The following is a 27,622-nucleotide window of genomic DNA, read 5'->3' on the forward strand; positions in this document are numbered from 1 at the left end:
AAACCTAACAGTTCCTTACTTGATTAAAACTTTTTACTAGCTTGAAATATCTTATTATAGATTCACTTGTACACTTCGTCCACTTGGAAAATAAATGTTTTAATTAGTGGTTTGGAAGAAGTTGCATTACTCTCAAAAGCAAATTCTTCCTTTCTGCACATTTTCAAAAGACCCTATTTGGGAAGGAAAGAGTAAAATGAATTTCCAAAAAGAAAGTGCTTCAGGATTCTTGGCAGTTTTCCACTAAACATCTGTGGAAATCTGGAAATAGTGTTATTTTAGTCCTTTAAAAGAAAATAATATTATAATTCTTCCTCTTGCTCTCAAACAAAAAATGATAAAATTCTACAAAATGTATTCTTTAGTAGGAAAAACAGAACTTATTTTTGTAAATAAGACTTCAAGAACATAATTTCTTTTAAAATGTTGCTTTTGCTCTTGGGTGTATACAATGTGGAGGTTATTCTTAGCTATTATCTTCATACTGGAAATAGTTATATTAATTTGTGGAATGTTTGGTGGTGGGACAATCTTGATCATATTTGCTGCAAGCTAGGAAGGTTATCTCACTAGGTGTTGTTAGTGCCGACCTTCTTCCTAGTATCTGAGGTCCTCCCAAAGAAAATAGTTTGGCAGTAGCGTAGTCTTGAGTGAATTGCAGGGTGCCTCTTGTTCTTTTCCTCTTTTGAGTTATAGAAGCTCTGCTTCAAGAACAGTTTTGTGGGGGAGGATAATGAAAGACAGAAAAGGATTTGACAGATGATAGTAATTGTCTATATAGTAAACAAAAGCTGAATATTCATGAGTATTTTTTGTTGCTATATCTAACACTTCATAAGATGCTGTTGCTGATTAAGAACCTGAACCAACTCTAATTAAAGTAAATGGCAAGATTGTTGGTCGCTTCAATGGGAGTAAGCCTATTCTTTCTTGTAGTGGAGATCCTCAGGAAGCAGTTTTAAGGCTGCATTCCAATGGTGTAGCACACGCTTGTCACAGAGGTTAGCACCAAACTAGCAACAGGCTTGAGAAAAAGTACTAAAATCATTGTAAGTGTGGAGATCATCAAATGGTGGCTCATGTATTTCATAATATCAAAGTGTGTATCCAGTTCCTAGGGGAAAGTAATCTGCATTAGCTGAAGACTGCAGTGTGCTATCTAATTCTTCCCAGGGACAGAGTCCATGACTCCACCCAGTCCAACTGCTATAAATGGCAATTGGACTTAAGGGAATTACAGCAAGCACTTTGCTAAGCAAGGGTGGGTTCATTTGCAGTTGACATTTTCAGTACTGAAAACAAATCAAATGCTTATGGAAAAATAACAGTTCCCTTGTCTTCTGAATATTAGAAGAGACTCTTCCTCATGTAGTATGGAGAATGGACTCTGAACAAGACAGGTTTATGTTGTGAATATGATTAAGGTATAATCCACCCTGTCTAGATTCCAGTAGGATCCCTGCATCATTTGCTTTAGAGGGAGAAATTAGAAAGGACTGTATTGTAGTGAAAGGACTGGACTGGAACTCTGGAGAAGTGGGTTTGTCTCTGTTTTTCCTACCAAGTTGCTCAGAGAAGTTGAGCAATTTTAGTTAAACTAAAATTTTTGGAGATGGCCACTGTTCATATGTTCTTCATGTTTTTATTGTTCACAATGAAAAATTCAGAGCTTCTACAGAAACAGCAGGTGCTCAGGAGCTGTGAAAAAAGCAGGCTCTGGGCATCTCAAATAGATCAACCAGATATCAAGGAACTCAGACTTAGCAGATGCTTTTGTAAATATTGCTACTAAACACTCTCTGCTTCAAATCATCATCTGGAAATTGGAAAGAATAAAACTTCCTCAGCAGAACTTTACAAAGTTAAACTCAATAACTTTATCATGTATAAGATCTAAGTATCTTTCTTATTTAGTATTGAAGCACTCTTGTATTATGGGAATGAGAGCCATTATTTCCAAGGTATTTCGGAAAGTAATAGCAATTTCAAAATAAAGCCATTTACTCAACTAGGCATTGTGTGCATTGAATGGGAAACTACACAACAGTGGGGAACACAGGTCATGGTCAAACCACCCATTGTTTACAGCTATGTAAATAAATGATGTAGTCCAGTAAATAAACATTGCATACAAAATGGTTTATTTCAAAATTGACATTACTTTCTCAAGCACACCTATATTTTTTTTAAATATGCAGAACTTGAATGGTCTAAAGTAACTAAAGTTTGGGATCACATACTGAAAGATAAGGATAAAAGGAAGCATTCAATATCTGCCTCATTCTCTATTCTTTCCTCAGTTTCTGTCCATAACTGTTGTTTAGCACTTGTCTCTGAATATCCATAATCAGTTAATAACTGTTATATGAGCGGTCTGAATAGTTAGCGTGTCAGTTTATCTATAAGCGGACAACCCTGAATTCTTTTTAATTTGTTGGGATAGATTTCTTCTTGTTAAACTGTCTTGTGTATATATTGAAATTATTAAAGATTCAAAAGTGAGAACAGCTGAAGGACTCTACAACTACCTCCTTGTCAGTCAATGTAGGGGAAGTTTTGTTGGCTCAGATGGGATCCTGCTCATGGATTCATGTCTCTGGGAAAATCCCTTATTTTTCCAGCCTCTTATTTCTCAATTATATGCTTGTGAATCAATCTCCCAAGTGAGTATTTCTCTCCTTTACTGGGAATCACACCCTCTAATTGCTGGGAAGAGGCCTGTTTGGACAGTTGAGTAAACAGTCCACAGCTATAGTATTTCTTCAGACTTCAAAAATCAAAATTTGCTAATTTTTTAAAAAATATATATATATATTAAGGTGTTTTAGGAACATAGGACTGGAAGGGATCTCCTAGATCATCAAATCCAGTGCCATCCATTCAAAGGCAATCAGTTATACAGATTCCTATAATCTAGCATCTCCAGCCTATCACACACACACTACAGCCACAAATTACTTTATGAAAACAAAATTCAGAACACTTAGTAAAGTACCACAAATAACAAGCAGGGGCAATAAGAATGCTGCCAATTCCCCTCCCACTGTCAGATAAGTTATTGGTTAATTTGTTGAAACAATAATAGGACTAAGACAATGCCCACCACTGTAGAACAAAGCAACCCCTTACCTCTGTTACTTCCCAGTCCTCCTGTGTCTGACCTGGGAGAAAATTTCCTGCTTGATACCAAATTAGATAGTCAATTTGACCCTGACCAGAAAAGCAAGACCCTCCAGCAAGGGAAATAGCTAAGTACCAGCAGGCCAGAAGATCGAGATGTGCTTTCTGGCTTCTGACCCATTTGTGTATGTTCAGTTCTCATTTTTATGAAAGCTGTGAGAACACAATTGTGTAATATTGTGAGAACTGACAAGATTGTAATTGCCTTTGAGAAATGCTTGTACCTCCACAAACCAGAATTTTCAGAGTTCTCTGGTTATAGGGCCATCAAACTACCACATAAGCTGATACAGCTGGGCTTTAACCTTTAGGCTAGATACAGACAGTCAAAAAGCCTAAGGCTGAATTGATGCAGTTTTTGCAGGTTAGTCTAAGCTGCACAGATTAAATTGAAACAGAAGTGAACAGACCTCTGATTCAGGAAATGCCGCCACAAGCCTGAAGTGACTCAGGGTAGAAGCTGGGGGTGCTAGAGCATGCCTCTCTGGTTATGTGTTCACTTCCTTTTCCTGCTGCTTTCCAAGGTTTCTGGAATTTGCAGTCCAGAGCCACAGCAGTAGGACTCTGCAGGGTTGCTTATCACTTCTTCTTCCTGCTTCCATGTGCCCCTGGGATTTGTAGTTCACAGTCACAGCCAGCTGTTAAGTTTAAGTGGGTGTTTAACGCCCCTCCCAGGCTCCAGACCCCAGCCGTGGTTTGCCAGGGGAAGGGGGGAGAGTAGCTACTGCACTCCTGTAGATTGGGCTGCATCTCCAGGTGGGCTTGTCCTCCCCACTATCTTGTCAGTCAGCCCTCAGTGCTCCAGCTAGAGAGCAGAGGGGTGGGGCCAGCCCTGCTCTCTGGAGCAGACAGTACTGCCCAGTCCAGGGCTGGAAAGCATGCTGATATTGTGGGGGACTCTGATTTAACCTGTTCTGTTACAGGTTTAAACCAGCTTCTAATCACTTAAACCGATTTATGTGCAACTTCTGTCCCTAGACTTAGAAATCAGTTCTGGTATCTGAGGTTTATTGTTCTGTTGTTTTTGTAGAATGGGATGCTGTTGCTGAATTTCAGTAAAGGCTTTTGGAGCTTTATTTTATATTAATTTCAATCTTGTGATTCTCTGGTTCTGGAAAAAATGGTCAGGTCATTAGCTAGGATGAAGTGTTATAGACCAACTGAAGTTAATAAGGGTATGCCAATATACACTGGCAGAAAATTCAGCCAGATATTTTGTTTTTGCAGAAACTACATTTATAAACCAAAATGGCTATGTATGTTATAATATTAATTACACTTAGGCATGTTATAAATTACTTGGGCAAACGACCACGGAATGCAAGCCATATGCATGGAATCGTGTGCCTGCAACTTCCATAAAAGGGGCTAAGTCAGTGTATTCACAGCTCACTAAAGACATGGTGTAACTAAAGTGGTAGTAGTTTATACTTTATAATTTGTAGTATATACTACAAATAACATACTTTAAAATGCAGACTTTATTACTGGGTTTACTGTACATAAAATATTTTATACCATTATAAGACATTCACTTATACATCTCAGTGGTATGCTGTAAGTTAATGTCCTCTAGACTAATAAAGGTTATGATTCTGATAAGAAATATGTACTTAATACTCTCCAAAACCATTAGATTTTAGTCTATTTATTAATAGCAATTTTGAGTTGTTCTGAATTATTATAAGCTCCTGATGTAATTAGGCATGGACAAAAGTTTTGAAACCTTGTTGTGGCATTGTATTGTGTGTACTGCAGGACACAGACAGACTTATTCTTATTCCAAATCACTGTTGATTTTACAAGGCCATTGTAACAAAAGCTTGTCAGTTCCCTATATATGCCTATTTTTAGCAAGAGACTCACACAATCTATTAAAAGCCATGCTGATGATTTCTTCTTTTTACTAATCTTTTTTGTGTACTAAATCCAGAATGAAAAGAAAAACTTGAAGAGGTTCATGTAGGTCTTTCTGCTGATGAACATGTATTTTAATTAGAATATGAAGAGTATGAAAAATATGAAGTAGAGTTACTTTGCTAATAGAAATGTTAAAAAAGATCAGAAAGCACTTGGCAGGCATAACAACAGAACCAAATTGTAGAAGGGGGAACCAGAGGAAAAAATCAGAAAGCTTGTTTTATATAAAAATAGGTTTTCAGTCTGCCATTAAGATTGTTTATGTTTGTGTCTTGGGTTTAGGCATCAAGACTAAGATTCTCCTTTTTTCAGCACTTTGTGGAAAGGACTAGCCTAACCCCTTGCCCTTTCCTTCAGCAGGGTTGACTTAAAAGGCTCAGTTTGGAAATGTGCATGCAAAAGTGCTCATGTGTTTTTGTACCAGTGAACCACTTCAGAAGTTTTCCATGAGGGTTCTCTGTGCTCATTTTTCTCTCTCTCCTAGCAGAATCAACATTCAGGGGTCCTTCTGAGCTAACAACCCATAGGGCTAGTGTAGTTTCTGTGGCCAACAGCATAGGAGAGCGTGAAGTAGTCAGCACAGTTTGGGCACCCTTGACACCACAGCCAAATGATCAGGTACCTGTTGACATCTGGGTTGTCTTGGGGCAGCCTTTGGTACATGTCCAAGCAGAACTGGAATTCATGCTTCAGAAGGCATAGTAAAAAGCTGAAACTACTCTTCTGTCAAGACTCAGGATGTGTGTAGTGACCATCCAGTATTATTTTCCAACAAACTTAAAAAAGAAGATATGGCCAGCACTAGTTTGTTTATTAATAATAATAATAGTAATAATAATAATAATGTGTTTTGAATCTATAATGTTGTGTGCTAGACTTTCCCTACAGAAGGCAAATCTAGGTATTCACATATGTGCATGTTCTCTATTGCTTTAGTAACTGTGGTGCATCCTCTAGCACAGAGGTGGCCAACTTTTGGCAAACATGCCACGAGGCATAGGCACCTTCTTTGTGTGGCAGATTAGAGCAGGGTCAGGTAGCACACACACTTTGTTTGAGTGGGGTACTGAACTTGATTAGGAAGCATAGGAACAACCTTTATTTCAATACCAATGAACAGTAGATACATATATATACCAACAAGCAGTACTAATGAACTGGGTGTTAGCAGGAGGGATCACACGTGGAACCTCTGAAACTTATCCATAAAGCCTTTACTAGCTTTGTCAGCAAAGGCTATATCAGACTCATCAACCACTATTTGGCCTAGCCATGGGTAGAAGTGCACACAATGCCAAACCAAAGGGGCATGTTATTACATAGTCCATAGTCTCCTCCTTCCCTTGTGAACTGGAATCTTCCCTTTCTGTGTGTTGTGGGAGCAATCTGATGAAGTACAACATTGTATCAGTTGAGAAACAAGGATGCCATTTAGAGTGGTGATATGTTAAGTTCCCATGTGGAATAGAACCACGATCAATGTAATTTGTGACTCAGAGTTTGTTTTTAATAAGACATATTAATCTTCCCACTCCCGTGTTGTAGGTGACAGCATTGCACTCATAGATTGTGAGTAATGGAGGCTTTATCAGCCTTTTTTTTTTTTTTTTTTTTGCAAAAAGTATTAAATATTTAGGTTTTGCAGGGAAGCTTAAAAATAATTTTAAAAAAAGCTAACGACATGGAAGGTCAGGAAGAACGTCAACAGTGTCTTACCATGCTCTAAGGGATATTACCAGATGCTTTCAACATTCCTTTGGCTATTCCTAATAAGGAAAGTTTACACAGTTACTGTCCAGCTATGAGTTTGTACAGCCATATAGAAGATGGATTTTTTTTCTGGAGACATGCCCCTTTTTAACCAATCCTTGTGTTTCTTCAAAACAGTCCCATTGAAATAAAAAGCAAGGAATCCAGTTACAGTTTGTTTGCATCTCTCCCTCATTCTCACTCCCTCCTCCGTTCTCCCGCCCCCCCCACACATACCCGTACACTCACTTTATTACAAAGCTTTCAGCAATACTGAACTCTCTGAGCTCACTTCGAAGCAATGAAATGAAAAGATCTTTTTTTTTTCCTCTAGATTCATGACAGTAGAAGTCTCTGGCAAAAAAAAGGTATCGTGGGAGATATATCTGTTCCAGCTGATCTATTTCTCAGACCTTTGATATATAATTTCAGGAAAATTACATTATTATGACTTTAGCGCTTCTTTTTTTAAATTTTTATAAACATTCTAAGTTGGACTTTATGTTCTTATTCCAAGTCTGTTTTGATCAAAATACAAGGGACACTGGAGACGCAACAGAATTTAGTTAATGGGTAAGCAAACCAAATATGTGTATACATTGTGTGGGAGAGATACCAGTAATGGAGTGTTTGAGCTGAATCTGATAATTTACTGTGTTTTAATTTGTACTTGTTTTAGCTGAATTTCAGAAAAACAAAATACTTTTTGCTCAGTAAGAAAAAAATTGGCCTTTAGTCCGTAACTGCCACTTAGCAGGCTCTGAATTCAACAAATTGAAAGCTCTCAAAGACTCTTTATTTTGAGACTGGTTTCATGATCTTGCATGTTTGCTTAACTAGATGGAGCTGAGCAAAACCTATGTAATGAGCAGTGGTATTACATAATTAAACTAAACTGCACAATTAAGACATTTAAAAAATCAACTTAATTAGATGGTAGGTTGCTTTGAAGTCTGTGATATGTTTATCATTTTCTTTAAGTGTGTGAAAGGTCTGTGGCCCCAGTCTTCAGTAGCTGTGAGCCAAAGCATGCCATTGATAAGTCTGCTTGAAAACAGATTGTATGACATGTATAACTGCAGACATTCAGTTTTGGGAAAAAAAACCCCAAAAACTAAAAAAGCAAACTTTCTGTAAGAGTTGTGTTTTATAGATCTACCTAAAATGCCTCTATGTTCCAGTTAGCTGCATTGAGCTGTAGCACAGAGTAAGAACTGTTCATGTGCTGGCTTAGTCCATGAGGAGCTTGTAACTCTAGCAATTGTTTCTGTTTTTCATAACAGTGGGAACTTTATGGGCTATTTTTCCCTCTTCCTGTCCAAAATAAATGTACTGTTTAAAACAAAGAATGAAATTGCAGATCAGCTGGCAGGTGTGCAAATTGGACTTGGGGTATTTAATTCTAGGGAGGTAGCTTACAGAAGGTCCCTCTCATTTATTTCATGCTGATATGTTATTTTTTATTTTAATGACCAATTTTGATCTTCACATTTTAATTGTGCTGTTTAACAAGCGTTTTTAACAGGCCTTCTTACTTAATAGAGAACGGAGACAGCATCCAGTAGCACTGTGTTGATTTAGTGTCAGAGCAGTTTTTCATATACCGACTCATTTATCTGGTATCATGTCTTTTTTCAGAAGAGTTAGGCACCATCTTGTGCTGATGCTTCCAGGGCAAAGAAACAGATCTAGGAAGCCCTGTTCTGACATTGGACACCGTTGCATAAGGATGTAGAATTGTTTGAATACAATATTTTAGTCAGTGATGCTGCTACAGGCAGAGGCGGGGACAGGGTGGCCCAGTGCAGCTATGGTAATTACTATTTGGGCAGCTACGGGGCCAGTTAATGACCCCTTGTTCTGTACTGCACTGCACCATAGATTTAAAATAATCTTATATATGTCTGTACTTTTTATGATTCTATAACTCTTAATTATAGCCTGTGGCAACAATCATCTTCTTTTTTTAATTGTCATTCCACTAATCAAGCTAAATGATCTTAGGGCAGTTTTGCTGTCTGCTAGGGCTTCCTGTTTCACAGCACATGCCTACCCACCCCACACCCCAGATGTTCATTTTAATTTTCACTTGCATGGCCAGAATTGGCCTCCAAATCTAGGACTGTCCCGGCCAAACTGAGATGTATGTTCTACCTAACTGGTAGCCTTTTTTAAGAGTTGCATGGTCCAAAAGCACAGGCTAAATCAACTCAAAAGAAAATTTCCCAAAAGGAAACAGTGGTGATTTAGTACGTAAATAAACTGACAAGCCAGAAGTAGGGCACATCACTTTTTATTCTCTATTCAGTAAAGTTGCACTAAGGATCACTGGGCGCGTCTACATGAGATGCTAAAAGTGCAGTAGATTAATTCTACTGTGCATTATGTGTCATGGTGAAAGCTGTGCTAATGTACAGGAGAATTAGTTTACTGCACAATAGTGCCACTTAAAAGATATGTGCCGGCGCTAGTGCACAGTAGTGCCAATTACCACACATTAAGTTTAGTACCTGTAATAATATAACATAATTATGGCACGTTAATACACATGTAGATGTGCCCGCTATTATGCTTTTCCAGTTTAGCTTCCCTGCAAGATTGCTCTCTGCAGGACAACCTAGTCATCAAGAAAGGTGCTATGGTGGGTGGGAACTGGAATATGCTAAGTAGAACATATGGGAAATACTGGGTCATTGCCAAAAGGCTGCAGCTGGCTCAGTGTCATAGTTTTGAGTTATCCAAGGGTCCTGGACATTTTAAATCAACACGTGAGGTATAAGGGTATGTATGTGTAATGTGCGAGACTGTAAACTTAGAATGGGTGCTAGAACTGTGAAATGAAGATGAATGGGAGGAGCAGTTATGCAGTAAGTGACCTCAAAATTCATAATCAGCTAGAGTTAAGTATTTATTTTTCAAATGCATGAAATGTCCCTATCACCACCTCTAGGTGTACTGTTCATCGGTACTGAAACAGTTGGAATGCAAGTGACTCAGAAAGCAGAATCTAATGGAATCAAAAGAAAACTTTCCTTATTGTTTTTTTAAAAGGTCACATGCAAAACCCATCCTTCTCTCAGCACAGATGAAACCTGACACAATAGACAGACCTTGCAGCAAGGAAAGCAAAATATAAGAGCTTTGCAGAGTTGAAGGTATTCCGCGGCGCTTAGAAACCAGCTCAAATCTAGTGTAGCCTGTCGAGTACATTGATACAATATTCATTCTACAAGAAGCAGTACAGACCAACTTCTGCTAGCAGTGTTCAAGCAGAAGTTTCTAAATTGTCTGTGAGGTTAGTCACATTCATTGTATGTTCTGAAAATCCAGTCTGGAAGGAATAGATATCCCATAATAATGGGATATTATAAACAGGGATCCTGGTTTTTTTTTTGACAACTCCCCTCCCCTCTCCCCCCCCCAATTTTTGGGTTAAAAAAAGTAATCCCAAATCCACATTTTTCCATGATCAAAGTGAAACAATACTGTATATATAGATATGTATTAGTGGCACTGAATTTTAATCACAGAAATAATGTGGATTTGGGGTTACTTTTTTAACCTGAAAATTGGGAAACAGGATCCCTGATTATAAAGGTGCTCAAATATTTTCAACAAAACATTTATGTCAAAATTGGGTGGAGCAGAAATCAAAGGAGGGTGCAAGCACAACAGTGCACCCTCACTGGATCCTCTGCTGGAAGCCAAGAGTGCAAGAATCAGGAAGCCAGGAAGAAAACAAACAAGAAGGAGACTGGTTCTGATTAATGGTTAGGGCAGGGGTTTTCAACCTATTTTAATAAGTGTACTCCCAGCGGCCCCCTTTTAATAAGTATACCCCTGGGTGAGGTGGAGTGGTGAGCGGCTGGATGCCGAGTGTGGGGAGGAGGGTTAGTGAGCAGCCGGATGCCGAGCGGGGCAGGGAGTGGGTGGTGAGCAGCCGGATGCCAAGGATGGGGGCGGGAGGGGGTGGCAAGCAGCTGGACACTGTGGAGCTGGCGGGGAATGACAAGCAGCCAGATGTGGAGCAGGCAGGTGGCAAGCAGCGGCAGTATGGCATCTGTGTGGCCCTGTTCTTGCCCTACCCTGGCCCTGCATCAGACAGTAGATGTGAACCTAATGGATGGTACAGCATTTCCATTCCTAACAGCCACTCTTAAAATGAGAAAACTAATACATTCTCCTACTAACTTTTTTCATTGGATTTATTTTCTCTTGCAGTTTTCAGTTTTAATTAATTTCCATTTCAGGCCTACCAGAATTGTCCTCAGATTATGTATGTGCTTGGACATACCTGAAAGCATTAATGACATCATTCTGAGAGAGGCTCAGAGAATAAGGATTAGCAGGGCAAGGCCCTCCAGGGGCATGAATTCTCCCTTCTGTGTTAATGGATTTAACTGGCTGAGTTGGTGTTGGTGAATTTAGTTTGGTATCTTGATGTTTCATTATAAATCAATATTACATGTCACAAATATTGGATTCTGTGAACACAAATATTTGGACGCTCCAAGGGAGTCTTGAGAGGTCTTAATGATTTAAATTAGCATGGGCTAACCTTTTTTGGCAGGAGTGCCACAAATTAAGCACTGTGCCCTCCCTGAGTAGTATGATCCCCTTTCCCATCCCAATCTGCTGCCCTGCTTTAAGCTTCTTGCCCTATCTGCCACTGTACTGCTTGCCACCTTCTTGATCTACTATGTGGTACATACAGAGGTTACCCAATCCACTTGTGACATGCTTGCTTCAGGGTGGCCACCCTTGATCTAAATTATTCATATTGTGCTTATTTTACACAAACAACCACTTCTGTTTGGAAATCCAAAGGCTTGTTAAAAAGACTTCTCCATGAGGGATTCAACCCATAATTGCCCTTGTGTTGAAAATGTTTTAATCTTGAAATCATGTGAAGAAGTAAGATAGGAACACTGTAAGATCTTTTCCCCCTCCCTTTCTCTACTCTACTAATAGTGCCCTATAAGAACATTCTCCATCCCATAGCCACTCTTTATTTCATAGTAATGTTAGTAGAGCTTTTTTTCCCCTGATAACTGGTAGTCACTAACCATTTTTTTTTGTTATTATTATTTGTTAGGGGCTAATTCATGTAATTTTCCTAAGTGATATTTCTCTGGTGTGGGTGTGAATTCAGTCTCCCTTGTGGATCTTGTCAGCATTCCAGTATCCTACTTGTCTTGCCTTGTTATACAGAACTTAGCAACGTGTATCCTGTATTCATCCAATTCCACTTGGCAATCACAGGGTTGTTTGCAAGAAAGACAGATAGCTGAGAGTAAATGAGTATATGTCTGCCTAAGAATTGCCACTTAAAAGTTAATTACTATTTAAACACAACTAACAACTAAGAGAATTCTTTATACAGTCCAGTCTCTTGCCAATACTAACAGATTTCCTTGATTTAATGCATAGTTTATTATTCACTGTATAAATACAGTACTTTAGTAAAATATTTCTTCATATTCAGAGGGTGATAATAATCAGTTTTGGCACAGAGGTCCAAAATGTATTAAAATCATACAATAGGTATTGTTTGCAAAGATCCTGACTTTTAGGGAACATGCATTGCATGGACATTTTTGTCATTATATTATATGTTGTCAATGGAATGATGGCCACATTGAGAACACCCTGTGAATTTTGGCATTCATGGCATTGGGGCCAGGATTTTGCTCAGTGGGTTGAAATGATTAGTAAAATCAGCATTTCCTGTTGTGTAATTGGCTTGGTGTTCAGACTTTATTATGGATGTTTCTGAGACATATACAGCCAAGTGCTCCTATATATATATCTTGTTATTAAAGTTTATTCTGAGTATTCATTTCTGATTTTTTATCTTTTACTTGCTATCATTCCTTAATCCCCCGTGCTGTCAGACATCAGTGGGGCTCCCAGCAAAAGCCAGAATGTCTTCAGTACTCCCAAGAGTTTGAACAAACATACATTTGGAGCTATTTCAAAAGGGGAAGTGGGAGCGAAGAGCAGCTGTTATGTTCTAACAGTTACATGTGTCAAAGCCGGGAACAACACCAATGTAGCAAAAGAGCTCCACCTTTAACACTGCAATGCTGCTTTATTCAGGGTTAAACTGGAGTAGTCATGCTACGTTTATATCCTGGCTTATGTACACATGACTGTTAGAATTTAACAATTGTTGCCTGCTCCCAATCAGCAGCTAGCCTTTTGAAATGGCATCAGATATATGTTTGTTCATACCCTCAATAGGTTGCATCAATTTATAAGTATACCTAGAGGATACCCTGTTGGCAGGGAACATTTGATGTTTGACACTGTTTTGTAGGGGGAGCTAGAAGAGTGTGACCTAGGCCCCTGGCAGACACGTAGATGAAGGAGTGATGGCTCCTGATGTGGAATCCCAACAAACACGTTTCCTGCCATTCCACACTTTTGTGGCAGGACGTGTGATTGTGGCATCCAGCATCAGATCCAATCACACCTTATTATTGGTGCAGGGTGAGTTTATGACTCCCCCTGCACCAGCAAGTAGCAAGTTCCTGTGACTGAGAATTGCATCAGCTAATGGGGCTTCCACCCCATATCGGGGAATGTACCGGGGAGTCCTAGCCTGGCCACACATTCTGTTAATGGCATGAAAGGAACCAGCCACAAAGTTATTACATATTTAAACAATGTATAACAATTAACAATTTAAGATGTGATTTATCATGACTTAAATGTATAACCTCTGACTGGTTTATCATGACTTAAATGTGATGTGTGCCAGGGGCCATAAACAAGCTGCTCTACATTATTACCTGCAAGTAACTACCTCATATTGGGTAGTTACAAATCCCCCCAAAATCATCTAGGACAGTTTTAGGTACTCAGTGGAACAAAGGGTTTTTCCCCTTAGTCATTTACAACCATAATGGTCATTTAGTGCTATTTATTTTTCAGTTTTTTTCTTAATTCCCCTCTTTTATTATGCTTATCATTCTGTTAATTCTTTTTGTCCTGTAGGACTAAATCTTTACAGGAACTAGTGGCTTTCCTTTAGGTCGTTTTATTGCTGAATACAAATTGCAACAACTGGAAAGCAAGGAAGGGAGAGATTAGAGGTACAGACAGGAAAAGTGTGTTATGGGAATATGAACTGACAGAATCTAAAGTGCCTATGGTTAAGAAGTCTGGAAATAATTTTAAAGTTGAAATAAATTACCAATGTAAATGAAAGTTTTACAAAGTGGCAATTGTATACTTAGTTTCCTGAAACTTACAGAAGAAATTAAGCAAAGAAAGTTAAAACTATGTAATACTATATCTGTTATGTGTCATGTTTTCCATAGGAGCTGCTCTGATCAAAGCACAGGCAGCATCTCATGGATTCAGCATCCTGTATTTCAAAGTGGTGGTGGGGGCACTTTAACGAAAGCTCGTGTGATAAGCTTTCGTTAAAGTGCCCCTGCCACCATTTTGAAATGCAGGAATGCTGAGTGCATGAGATGCTGCATTGTGCTGGAGTGTTCTGAATCAAGGTGAATTGAATCTGCTCTGACACATTCCAATCAGAACATATGGAGCATGTGTAAAAGTGTAATAGTAATATTGCATTGTAAGTAATAGACTACTAAGGTTGGAAAGCACCTTAGGACGTCACCTAGTTCCACCCTCTGCTAAAACAGGACCATTCCCAAGTATAGGGTTATCCTAAGGCTTTGTCTAGCTGAATCTTAAAAATCTGCAAGGATGGAGATTTCACTAGTGCTTTACTACCTTCCTTGAGACAGGGTTTTTCCTCATATCTGACCCAAACTTCCCTTGCTGCAACTTGTTTTGATTGGTCCTTGTTCTGTTATCCACCACCACTGAGAAACTAGAACAGTCTAGCCCCATCTTCCTACCAGTTCCCTGATTCTGCTTTTCTGAAGTCCAGGGTCCTTATTCTGCTGCTCTCCTTCTTTCCTTTCATCAGGATCCTGAACTCAATCACCTTGTGGTCACTGCTGCCCAAGCTGCCATCCATTATTACATTCCCCAGCAATTCTTCCCTATTTGTGAGAAGCAAGTCAAGACTTAGTCATGGCCTTTCCAACACTGGTACCTGGAAGTTGTCCCCAGCACTCTTCAAAACTTCCTGGATTGCTTGTGCACTGCTGTATTGCCCTCCCAGCAGATGACAGGGCTGATTGACGTCCCCCATGAGATCCAGGGCCTGTGATCAGGAAACTTCTGGTAGCTGTTTGAAGAAAGCCTCAACCACCTCATCCTCCTGGTGGTCTACTACAGCACACACCCACCACATTACCACCCTTGTTGCTCTCTCCTGTGACCCTGACCCAGAGACTCCAGTTTCATACTAGAGCTGAACAATCATACAGTTCTTTTACCTGAAATGGAATTCCTCCTCCTCTTCTCCCCTGCCTGTCCTTCCTGAACAATTTTTACTCATCCATGACAGTGCTCCAGTCATGCAAGCTGTCCCACCAAGTCTGTTATTCTAATCATAACATAGTTCTAGAACTGTTTGAGGACTTCCAGATCCTCCTGCTTGTTTCCTAGGCTCCGTGCATTCGTGTACAGATACCTGAAGTAACTAGCCAATTGCTTTACTTTTTCAGGAGGAATGAGAAGGTCTCCCCTGTTGTCCACTCCTGCTTGTGCTTCCTCCAGGTCACCTGCTTCCCCACTTACCTTAGGGCTTTTGTCTTCATATCCTGGCGAACCAAGCTTAAAGCCCTCTCACTAGGTTAGCAAGTCTGTCTGTGAAGATGCTCTTCCCTCTCTTTGTCAGATGGATCGCATGCCTCCCCAGCAATCATTTTTCTTGGAAAAAACTTCCTGTAGGCAAAGAAGCCAAAGCCCTGCTGGCAGCACAACCTGCACAGCCATGCATTGATCTGTAGGATGTGTCTGCTCTTGCCCAGGCCCTTCCCCTTGACCAGAAAGATCGAGAACACCACCTGAGCCTCTCTTCCCTTCACCATTGCACCCAGAGCTCTGTAGTAACTTTTGATCTGCTCAGGGTCATCCTTGACAGCATCATTGGTGTCCACATGGCTGAGAAGCATGGGACATGTCTACATGCTGCCGTATGACAACGATGCTACAGTGCCATGCTTTAGTACTTCCTTTTGGAAATATAAACCCATGTGATTGCTACGTCATTGTAGCATGCCCTGCAGTGGCCTAGCGCACTGCTACGTTGCCATAGGGCAGCAAGTAGACTTGCCTGTGAGGTAGTCATCTACCAGGGGGCCGGATGAGTCTTGGTAATCCCTCCATGACATCTCAGCTCCAAGCAAGCAGGAGATTTCCTGGGACAACAGGTCAGGCTAGCAGATGGATGCCTCCATCCCCTGCAGAAGGGAGTCTCCAACCACCACCATCTTTGGTAAAAAGCACAGTTTGTCATTGTAGCATAGCACATCACTAAATTTTAGTCCTAATTCTGGATTTTTCGAAGAATTTAACAGTGAGAATGTGGGCTGTTTGATTGTCTATACTGATTTTGTTTAGGTTTAAAAATTCAGGGGGAAATTTTTTACAGTAACTTTATTTCCTAAATCCAACTTATTTTCACTTGCATTCTTTTGGAAACATAGGCCATAATAGAAATTAGCCAAAAACATATTTTTAAAAAACCAGCAATGGTTTTCTTACTGTGAGATTATGCTCAGAATTTGAATGATATTTACAAGGAGCTTGGAAAGGGTGGGAAGATTTTCAAAGGCACAAATCTTCCCCTTAATGACTAAGTCATCTGCTCTGGTATTTCAGTTATTTATGTGATAAGTAAACTGCTCATTTTTGTGGAGGAAAAAGGACGTTAGCAGGAGAGCAATGAGAAAAATATAATAGAAGCTGAGAGGACTCCTGAGTGAGAGAGGTGATTAATTGACAGGAATTACGAGGACAAGGTTTTAGTATGGTTTTTCCTTAATTTTTAAATTATACAATTTAATTAACAAGATGTGTTCTGTGTTGTACTTGTTTTTTCCACCACTTCACCTTTTTTGGGTGGAATACTTTGTAGGGAGAAAGACTATAGCTTTCTTGGAATTTGGTAAGTTCTGAGTTCACTTCATGCAATGCTGCAATCTAACGAGTGAAGCAGTGATGTATGTGTGTGGCAGTACATGTGCATGAATACATTTTCAAAAGTGAGTAGTTTAGATACTCAGAAAAATACTCTTCAGGAGTCCTCCCTGGAGTAGGTTGACTATTCATCCCAGTTTGGCCAGGACGCTCTAGGATTCTGTAGGCCAGTCCTGGCTGTTGGTCAAAAGTGTGGGCTAATCCAGTGGGGAGGCAGAGTAGCATGAGCAGGTGGCTGAGCAAGTACCGCTGCTCCTGTGTAGGAGCAAGGCAGGTGGACTGGAGCAGGTGCCACCCCACCTGTATGTGGCATGTCCTTGCTCCTGCACAAGAGCAGTGGTGCCTGCCCAGCCACCTGACTGGCATGCCATGCTGCTCTGCCTCCCTGCCAGACTCCTGCTCAGGACTTTTGACCAACCAGCTGGGACCAAGTTATGGAATCCTGGAGTGTCCTGGCTAAAGTGGGACATACAGTCAGTCTACCCTTGATCTTCACCTAGGTTACATTTCCAATCGGTGACCTTGCATAAATTTTGAACTGAGAAGAGCAAATTATTCTGGCCAGCCTATACCCAGTGCTCTGTGACACAGGAGAGTCTTCTCCCAAAGCTGTGCCAAGTACGGTGTGCTGTCCCTCAATGCCCAGAATCTAGTTCCCTCCTTGCACAGCAGACTTGCCCTTGTATGACCACCAAGGTAGAGTTTTCTCCTTCATAGAAGAATTAGTAGAGGGTTAAATGTGATGTTTCTCATGGGCAGTGTGAGAAGAACATGGTCTATACTTCTTATTACTATTCATTCATTTGTATTATGATTCCAGTACAGGTCTGTACTTTATGTTTTTGTGTTACAGTAGAATATGTTATGTGTTATACTAGCATAGGTCTTAGATAAGATACACTATGCATGTACATTGTTAGAGCCCTTAGCCTGCAGAATTTGAAGTTTATGTAGTCCAGACAGACAAAGGCTGGGGTAAAGGAAATATTATTATCCCATTATACAACTGGGGAATAGAGACATGGCTTGATTAAGTAACTTCCACAAAGTCCACGAGGAACTCTGTGGCTAAGACAGCAGCTGAATCCAAATCATGAACCCCATGATATGCCTTAACCATAAAACCTCCCTTCCCTTCAGTTCTGTGTGAACAATTACATTTTCTAGGTTCTGACTTCTACCTGTTCTGTCTCCAGTGCTCCCACAACCATAGGTGCCTAGGGAAATTATTTTTGACGAGAGGGCCGTGAAATCTTTTTAAGCATGCTATGGGATGCCACATGAGATTAGCATGGTTAGGTATGCAAACACCTGTATACAATTCATGAGATAAACTCGGTGATTTCAAATAGGAATCCATAGCATTAAAACCCTTCTGACATGTAGCATTTCTGAGTTCTTTGCAACAGAAGAATTATTCTGTTTTCCTGTAGTTAAAAAATAAGTGGAAACTAAGAGCAGACATTTCTAAGGGGTGCCTTGAATCTAAAAAGATTGAGAACCACTGGATTAGGGCCTTAGGTCATTGACTAGGACTCCACTGTGCCAGCTGCCAGCAAGTCACAACACGGTTATTATTCATTCTTTATATACAGTGTTTTAGTGAAATCTTTACTCATACTGAGAAAGTAAGATAAATCAATACTGACACAGAAGTCCAAAATGTAATAATGTCTTATGGTAGGTATTGATTGCAAAAAATACTGACCTTTAGGGAACATTCACAATAATTGCTTTTATCTCATGATTAAATTTTGGCCTCATTCTGAAGACCTTATAAATTTAGACTTTCATAAGCACTAAGGTATACAATACACAGTAAGCCAAAGAAGGGTCCCAGAGAGATGAAGCTGTTATGTCTCCTTTGGCTGATTATGCGAAACCTATTAGATAAATATTGAAGTCTTGGAACAAATAATAGATATAAATGAAATAGAAATTTACAGCATATATTATAGTAGAAGTTTGAGACCTCTAACTTACTTTTCATTATGCAAAAGGAATTGTGCTTAGGAATTGTGTAAAGTGTATATGTTGGTTTGGCCTGTAGAAAATATTTTGATAGCTATTTGCCAAATAAAACAGACAGTTTCAAGCAAATATTTCTTGGATCTCTCTTTTATAGTAGATTAGGAGATTCCATGGGGCCTAACAAAGCATATTCCAAAATACTTTAGTTAACTACAGTCATGTGTTCTGTTAACCTCATAAAATCCATGTTAAATTGACATAGAAGAGAATGTATCAACTACAATGTGTGAAAGATTAACGTTTTCTTTGATGAGCCGAAAATAGATTGGATGATTCCAAATTTTTATTATCTTGTGTTATTTTATCTCCCTGAGAGTAGCTTTTCCAGACACATTGCATTCATCCTTACCAATGTTAGCTCTTGTTTTGCTGACAAAGCATTATTAGACCTGTAGTTTGAAAGCATGCAGACTTTTGATAAAATTCTCCTACAGCAATAAGCAGCACTGAAGTTCTGAGAAATCTCTTATGTAAGTCTGTTCTAAATCCGTGTCCTAACAGAAAAACTGGGGACAGTGTGTTGTATCGAGTTGCCATTGCGCATGCCAAAATGAGCCTTGTCCATTGCTGTCCATTAAAGATGAATGCAGCACTCTTCACAGAATAAGGAATAAGAATCATGTGTCTGCTAAGTGATATACTGAAACAGAAAAAAGACTGTCCTTAAGAGCATAATCTAAGGCCAGGTACAGACATTACACTTTTACCCACATAAGTGATTGGAAACTGGTCTATACCCATAAGAGAACAAAAGTTCAGCACACAAAACCAGTCTATACCCATAACAGAACAGAAGTTTGGTGCACACAGACTCTTAAAAACAGTGATCTAGACTTAAAAATGATCTAAACTACTCTGCTTACAGAAGACCATGTAACTTAAATCGATTCCAACCTTGGGCTTTTTAAATGTCTGTCTCTAGCCTAAGTGTCTAAATTATCATACTTTCTTCAGTTCCTGCTTTAAAATTAGACACCAAAGTTATAAGTAGTGTATAAATATCATACAGAGATAGTAATGCTATATTCAAAAAAGTATTCATAAAAATTTAGATGAGTGATTCTCAACAAGGACACCACAGTTGCCTGAAGTGCTTTGAGAATCTTTCAAGGATACCATACGGTACCATTGCAATGTTTACACTGTTAGTTGTGCAGACATAATCCCCAAAATAAACCCAGTGTTAAAACGCTCTGATCTCCTGGAGCCTTTCTGAGTTGGTTGCAAATTCCTGTATTATATTTCTGTAGAAAAAAAACTAGCGAATGCTGGAAGCTGGTATGTTCCAAGTGGTGCCTTGAGTCTAAGGAGAGATGTCTTGACCTTAAAAATTTTGAGAACCTCTGGTTTAGGTATTATGGTGTTTAGTAGTATTACTCTTACAAGAGACAAAGATATAAAAATAAATAGAATGGTACATGTCAAGGTACCTATTGTAGTGTTTGAGGGCATTTTTATTTCTATAACTACATAATTGTAAGTGTGGAACATATGGACATGATATGCCTATAAGGATTTGGTTGCATACATCTTTATTTCAAATGTTTTTTCTTTTGGGGAAAAAGGTTAGATAGACATTACTTGTTTTCTTATTTGTTGTCTGCTCTTGATCATTTTTGACTGTAAATGATAACAGCTCTTTAAAAATGTAAACATTCTTCTGCTGGTGTTGTGACTGTGGGCTCTGCAGCACCTACCTCGTTTGGTTAGCCTGAGTTTAAGTTCAATGGGTTTGGCTTGTGTGGCATAGCAAACCTTCAGTTTGAAATTGCACAACCCAGCTATGTGACAATAAACTGTTCATAAAGTATCAACAGAGGGAGAAGAGAGGAGAAGGGGGAAGGGAAAGAAATAGGCTGCAAATCTTGTTGTGTATGTGTGGAATATATTAAATATGTGCAGTGTAATTTATTTTTGTACTAGATATGCTTGTATATTTTGTATAAGGAGCTGATAGATAACCCTTTATCCTGGTTTCATAATCGTTTTCATTTTAAAAGATTGTTGTGAAGAAGTACCTTTTGATAACCATACTTTATGCACAGTCAATATACCTATAACACAAAGTAAAAACCAGCACTGAATATTCAAGCTACAGTGAGACAATGATATATGCAAAGTATTATATGTTTATATAATACTTTGCATATATCATTGTCTCACTGTAGCTTGAATATTCAGTGCTGGTGCAACAAAGTTCCTGGCGTGGCTCGCCACTCGGCTCCAAACTCCTCAGCCTTAGTTTGAGACTCTCAGGGTCCTGCCCCTTTATGGTTATCTCACCTGTCACAACTTGATGTTCTAGTTTCATAAGGAGTCTGCCCCAGGAAGTGGATGCAGGTTTTGGGGTTCGTCTTTGTCTGAACCTGGGCCCTTCCTGGCCTTAGCTCACTTTTAATCTAGCTGGTTCCCACTGCCTGGGGTTCACTGCACCAGGATCCTAGGTTCTTGAGCTCCAGCTCTGGCCCTTTGTGGGCTCTGGGTCATTTGGCACCTAAGCACACCCCTTGTGGATGCAGGAATTACACTCCCCAGTTTTTACTGTAAAATATCCAGTCTTTTGACATGCCACAGTCTTCCCTCTAAATGTATTTGGACACCTGTCTGTACTCAGCACTCCAGGGTTCCAGGCCCCCAGAGTGTGCTGAGCTGGGTGCCCCTGATGCAACTTAGTGGCCTCCAATGTGACCCTTACAGCCACCCCAGTCCTCCAATCCAAATGTAAATCAAAAGCATGAGCATCTGCTTCCAAAGCATAACGCTCACAAAACACAAGTTCCCCTGTCGGGGTTAATTTTACCTGGCAATAGAACCAATGGAAAAGGTTCAAGGCCCTCTTCTTGTGTTGCTCACAGTGTCTGTTCTGCCCTTCTGTGGTAGAAAGTCTTTTCTGCCACAGTCTGGACTGGCTTCTCCCTGGTGCTCTGCCTCCTGTGGCTCATAAGGCCAGACTGCCCTTTCTGGGCCAGGCCCTGGGGTTTTGAGCCTCTCCCTGGGTCATCTGACCATCTATTCCCCCCCTCCCCCCCCCCCCCAGGCCTGCCAGTCACTACCTGGAGCAGGTAGCCATCTTATTTAAGGTCCCTTTTTGCCATTAAGTCTGTTCAAGGGGCTGAGGTGGCCATCAGGCCCTGGTTTTCCTTCCCCTGTCAGTAATGGGTTAGGGCCTCCATTACACTCAAAAATATATGTACAGTATATCTATCAGATAGACACACATATGGGATGGGAGTTCTTATATTTGTGTTCAAATGGGTTTTAACACAAATACAAGAATTACTCTTGTAACGTGACTGAACCTTAATAATGTCAAAACTATTCCTCAGCATGTTGTGCTGGAGTATGAGTTGCTTTGTCTGTGTATTTCATTTGCTGAATTTTTAGTTTAAAGTTGATGGTTAACCTAGCAGATATGTATGTCACAATTACTGATTACTTTAAATATATGTACCTCATCTTAATGAAATATTTGCCAAGGGAATAATATTTTAAATATGTTATCACATGTGGGAGACACACAGCTAGAGCTTTTGGTTTTGACCCGTGGACTCATTTGGTATTTATAGATTATGTGTTTTTTCATGCTGTATGGTTATATTTATCTTAACACACAGCTGATCAGGACTGTTTGGAGCATGTGTAGTAATTCGTCATTCAGTCAGCATGAATCAAAGTGTGATGCATCCATGAAGAAAGGGGGGTATTTGTAGGAAGATGTGGTGCTATGGTGGTGTGCTCTGTGCATGGACCAATGGAATAGGTTTGGCACACCGTGGAAAATATACTTCACACTATACAGAAGACCGGTAAATTTGCAGTACATTTAATTAACAATACATAAAGGTGCTGTCAAATCACCAGACCAGGAAAAACTGAGTGCTGTTTTATTTCTTCCTTTGCTTGCTTGAAGTCCCAACATTGTTGCAACAATAGTAGGTTAAATATGTGCAGATGGAAGTGATATTTTTGCATGTCTGGGCTTCTCTAAGGAATATTGATTTTATGAAAACAAAGATATTTGAAAGGTCAGAGCTGTCCAAGAACACTTTTTTTTTTAAAAGGCCCCATGATGTTTTTCTTGCTGATAAAAGAGACGGGTGTGTTTATTAAACTGTGCAAACCATATGATGCTTCATATTTTTCCACTTGATTTCCTGCAGGGTGACTTCACTTGGAAAAGCATGTCAGGGCGCAGTGTTCGGCTGAAGTCAGTTCCCGTTCAAAGCCTTTCAGAGCTGGAGCGGGCTCGACTACAGGAAGTGGCTTTTTATCAGTTGCAGCAGGACTGTGACCTAGGTTGTCAGATTACTATTCCCAAAGGTAAGGGCTCTATCAACTATTTCTGTTTAGAACTTTGCAAGTTAAAACTCTGCTTGGTAAACCACAAACAGCATAACTTGGTAGTGCACGTAGAAGATAGTGAGTTGGTCACTGCTCAGCATGAATTGTGTATTATGCTTCTATTCAATAATAGCATTGTCGTAAACTATGAAGAATTTCAAAAGTGAATTGTGGTTTTTAGGTGCTTCTGTTTGTAAGTATATCCAATGTGAGGTACCTTTAAGACTCCTTTGCAGGCAGTGAATATTAAGTACTGTTTAAAAAACAAGACCTTAAAAGTCCTCTAAATTTGAACCCTTAAAAAAAGAGGAACTTGAAACACTGAAATCTTTTTGAAAATCTTGGCCAATTACAATATGTCTTTCTAGTGCAAGGCAGCACCCTGCAGAGACAGCTTATGCCAGCTGTGTATGTTGGCATGAGGATACTCAAGTTAGCTCGAGGAATCTCTGCAGGGTGCTATTTTGTCCTGTGTAGACTTATCCTAGGGTTTTTCTCCCAAAGTAAAAGATTAGCTCTCAGAATTTGGATGCAATATAATACTGTTAAAAATTATCTTGGTCACTATGGACAAGACCCGTACCAGGGGTGGGCACTTATTTTGGCTGGAGGGCCATTTTAGGAATTGTGTTGAGCTGTTGCAGGCCAGAGGTGGGGTGGGTAGTGCTGACTCAGTACCCAGGTCCATCTGCCCTGCACCCACCAATGGGGGCACCGTATGGAGTGGGCAGGCGGGTTCTCCATGGAGACCGGATTGGGCAGAGCGTGCTCAGTGGGTTGGATGTGATGGGACTGTGGGGAGTGGCATCCAAGAGCAGGACACTTGGGCAGGGGTCAGGTCCAGGATCACAGTGTGGTGCAGGGCCTAGAACAGAGCCATGATCTGCTGTCTGCACAGTAGGGATGTGCAGGGAACAGACCACAACTCTGCCCTGGGCCCTGGCTCCATGCTGTCACCACCCCACAATCCCAACCTTGGCCTCCGCTTGCTCCATCCAGGGCCTGTGATAGATGGAGTGGATGCAGAGCAAACTGGTCAGCAGGGCTGGGTCAGCAGCATTGGAGATGCTAATGGCAGTAGCCAAGAGGAGCTGCCACTGTGGGGGCTGTCAGGAAACAGAATTTGGTCACCATGCCACCCCTGCCCTGCAGCGTGCCCCAAGGATGGGGGTAGTGGCCACACACACCATGGTCTGCGCTGTGCCCAGGCTAGGTGGGGCCAAGGGACCTACCACAGGACGGATAGAATCCCTTGGCTGGCTGGCTGGGTCTGGCCCACAGGCTGTATTTTGCTCACCTCTGATCCAAACCATAATGAAGACAATGGACAGAGCTCTACTGCTTTTGGTGAGTTTGGATTGCTCCATTTAAGATAAATAATGACCTATACTTTGGTGATCTTCAAATCCATTTTTTCTGTTTTCTCTCCACACTACTGTGCACTTATTTAGGAAGTAAAAGAAATTCACAACTCTAGCATTATTTCAGGTCAGGATATTGTGTAGTTCGGGGTGGTCAACCTGCAGCATGCGTGCCACATGTGGCATGGGAGGTGTCTGTGTGTGGCACATGAAATATTGGGGAGGAGACAGCACAGCTGCTGATAGGGCAGGAAGCAGAATGCAGAGCAGTAGATCAGCAGGGAGCACAAGGCTGACAGCAGAAAGCAGAGCAGCAGATATGTCAGGGAAGGGGATTGGCCTGGATCTTGCGGAGAATGCAGGGCTGATGTATGGCATGCTTGCCAAAGAAGTTGGTCTCCAGTGGTCTAGATTTTACGGCAGCATGACCTAGCTAGAGATGCCACAGGGCTAGATTTTGAATGGCTCATAGCTTTTGAAGTTCAGAATATCTGCAATGGATAACAATACTGAAACTATAAGAGAACAAAAAGTGTGAGGCACCTTCTTGCATACAGTATTCTTAAATCTTCTTGAATGTGCCTGAAATCCCTGCCAAAGTTGATAATGCCAGAAATACCAGCAACGGCAGAGTAAGTTTTCCACCTACTATAGGCTTCATTAATCACCAGCACAGGTCCACTATCCCCTCAGAAATACATGCAGGAGATATGAAAATAATGTTAAGCCAGAAATACTGTCAACAGCACCTCTGTAATATGTTTTGATTGTTTGAAATGCTACTTGTATACTGAGGGCCAATCTTTTGTGCAAGCATGCCACAATGTAGCCCTGCACCCTTCCCAAGTGCCACTCCTGTCTGCCCCCTTCCCATGCCCAATCTGCTGCTCTGCTTTCTGCTCCCAGCCCTCTTTCCTGACTGATCAACAGCTCTGCTTTCTATTTCCTTCCCTATGCTCCATGCCCAGTCTGCTAATTTGCTTTCTGCCATATCTGTCACTCTGCTCCCTCCCTGATGTGCTATGTACCCTATGCAGAAGCTGCCAGTGCCAGTTGTGGTATTCCCATGCTGCTGGTTGGCCATCCCTGCACAAGTAGATCAATACAGATTATAAAAGGAAATCTCACCCAAGCCTTTGGTGTACATATTAATATTCAGATATTTTGAGATTTTTCAGCTTTGCAAATTTCATTTTTTCACGGCAGTCCTGTGTAATGTTTGTTATTACTAGCAAGGTGAGCTGTGAAAGTATAGACATCTTACAAGAGGAACTGGAGTGCTACCAGCTGGAGCAGCCAGTGCTTCTGCACTTCAACCACTACAAACTTAATTCCTGCCTGTGTAAGATTTACTGGTCAGAAGTATACCCTGCCAGTTTATTAATGCCAGGCACAGGAGAACGTGAACCTTACACCTCACCACCTTTCTATTTGGGCAAGCATTTAATAACCAAAGCCAGACCAAGGTGTTGTTCAATGGCTCTCTGCTTTATTTCATTTATTTTAATTGCCCTTTTAAGTTGTTCTATTTCTCTTACTGTGAGCTGCCCTGAACCATTGTTTAGATGGTGACACATAAATCACATCAATAAATAAATAAATCCACATGGGAACAACTTTTAACTTATGTGTGTATAGGTGAAACAGAGTTTAAGTAATGCCTTTATGGATTGAATAGGATGATTCTAAACATACAAAATTGTATGTAAAAATAACATCAACCATAGGTAAGCATCATAACATAAAATTTACTTTTCAGTAACAAAGTCCAGGACTGCTGCATCACTTCATGCACTACTCACCAGTTTCCCAATTCTTGGCTATTTCATGTACTTTTCATTTGTACATCTGTGTTATGATTTAGATAAAAAACAAATTATTCTCATATCACAAAACATTCTTCAGTTTTGTCATATTAGACTTCTCAATGTTTGTAATTGTGGTTGGGATTGGCAGGAAAGCTTGCTTCGTGGTTTGAGCAGGGGGCGGTGGTTGGGGAAATTGGAGTTCTTGGGTTTTGCAATGTTGTATTGTATGGGGAATCCTCTAGATTGTGGTTTGTTTGTTTATTGTAAGCCACTCTGAGACTTTTGGAGAGAGTGAGATACAGTTTTCCCTCGCTTTATCCTGTACATGCGTTCCTGGAAAATGGCGCATAACTTGAATTCATGCCAAGGGAACCCACTTTACAATGTTACAAGTAAGGATACATTCGAAGACGTCGACTGTACTGACCCCCCACACCCATTTCTACCACTTTTAAGAGACAATTTTGGTATTTGCCAACAGCAGATGGTACACACAAGCACAGGGTGGTGGTGAATGTTTAGTTGGTGTGAAGAGAGACTGGTGAAGGATTCATTGATGGACCAGAGAAAGGGGTAGGAGATAAGGTAGCGGAACTCTTAGAAATCATAATGGGGATGGCAACTACAGAAATACGTGTCACAGACAATGAGCGAGGAGCACAGATCCACACAGGAGACTATATTTTGGTGCGCGTCACTCCCCACAATGCACCGCACAAAACAGCTATCTGTGGGCTTCCACAACACTGACCGCATAAAAGTGAATTTACCTTGTATATAATGAATTTTTGATATAAAAAGGGTCATCACATAAGAGTCAGTTCACACATACAGAACTCACATAAAGTGAAGGGAAACCTGTATAAAACAAATAAAATCAGATCAAACTGAACAAAATATTAATATAATGCAATTCTTGTCAGGTCTGCATAGCAATCAGTGAGTGTGTGTTTGTGTGTGTGCATGTGTGTGTATGGATATATATATTCACACACACATATATATATATTCTCTCTGTCTTACACACACACAGAGTTATATTGTATCAAAACATGTTGCTCCTCAACTTGAAATTATATTGAAGGATGCTATATGTTTATAATTAAAAATTGAATTTGGTTTTGAAGTGTTTCAAGAAGAAACAGCCCTGTGAAAAGA

At 40.3% G+C, this 27,622-nt stretch overlaps 1 protein-coding gene across 5 annotated transcripts in view; it reads left to right on the forward strand.

Annotated features, from left to right (window-relative positions):
- Positions 1-27,622, forward strand: part of ARHGAP6 (Rho GTPase activating protein 6) — a 570,653-nt gene that overhangs the window by 428,836 nt on the left and 114,195 nt on the right. For 3 of the 5 annotated variants that reach the window (XM_090063808.1, XM_090063818.1, XM_090063837.1), the window contains one exon: positions 23,115-23,274. In XM_090063808.1, the coding sequence (XP_089919934.1) occupies positions 23,115-23,274 (160 nt within the window). The other 2 variants (XM_090063828.1, XM_090063848.1) reach the window with 2 other exon arrangements.

Source organism: Crocodylus siamensis, chromosome 1 (genome assembly GCF_052110815.1).
Source record: "Crocodylus siamensis isolate JL-2025a chromosome 1, ASM5211081v1, whole genome shotgun sequence".
In the NCBI taxonomy this organism is placed as follows: domain Eukaryota; kingdom Metazoa; phylum Chordata; order Crocodylia; family Crocodylidae; genus Crocodylus; species Crocodylus siamensis.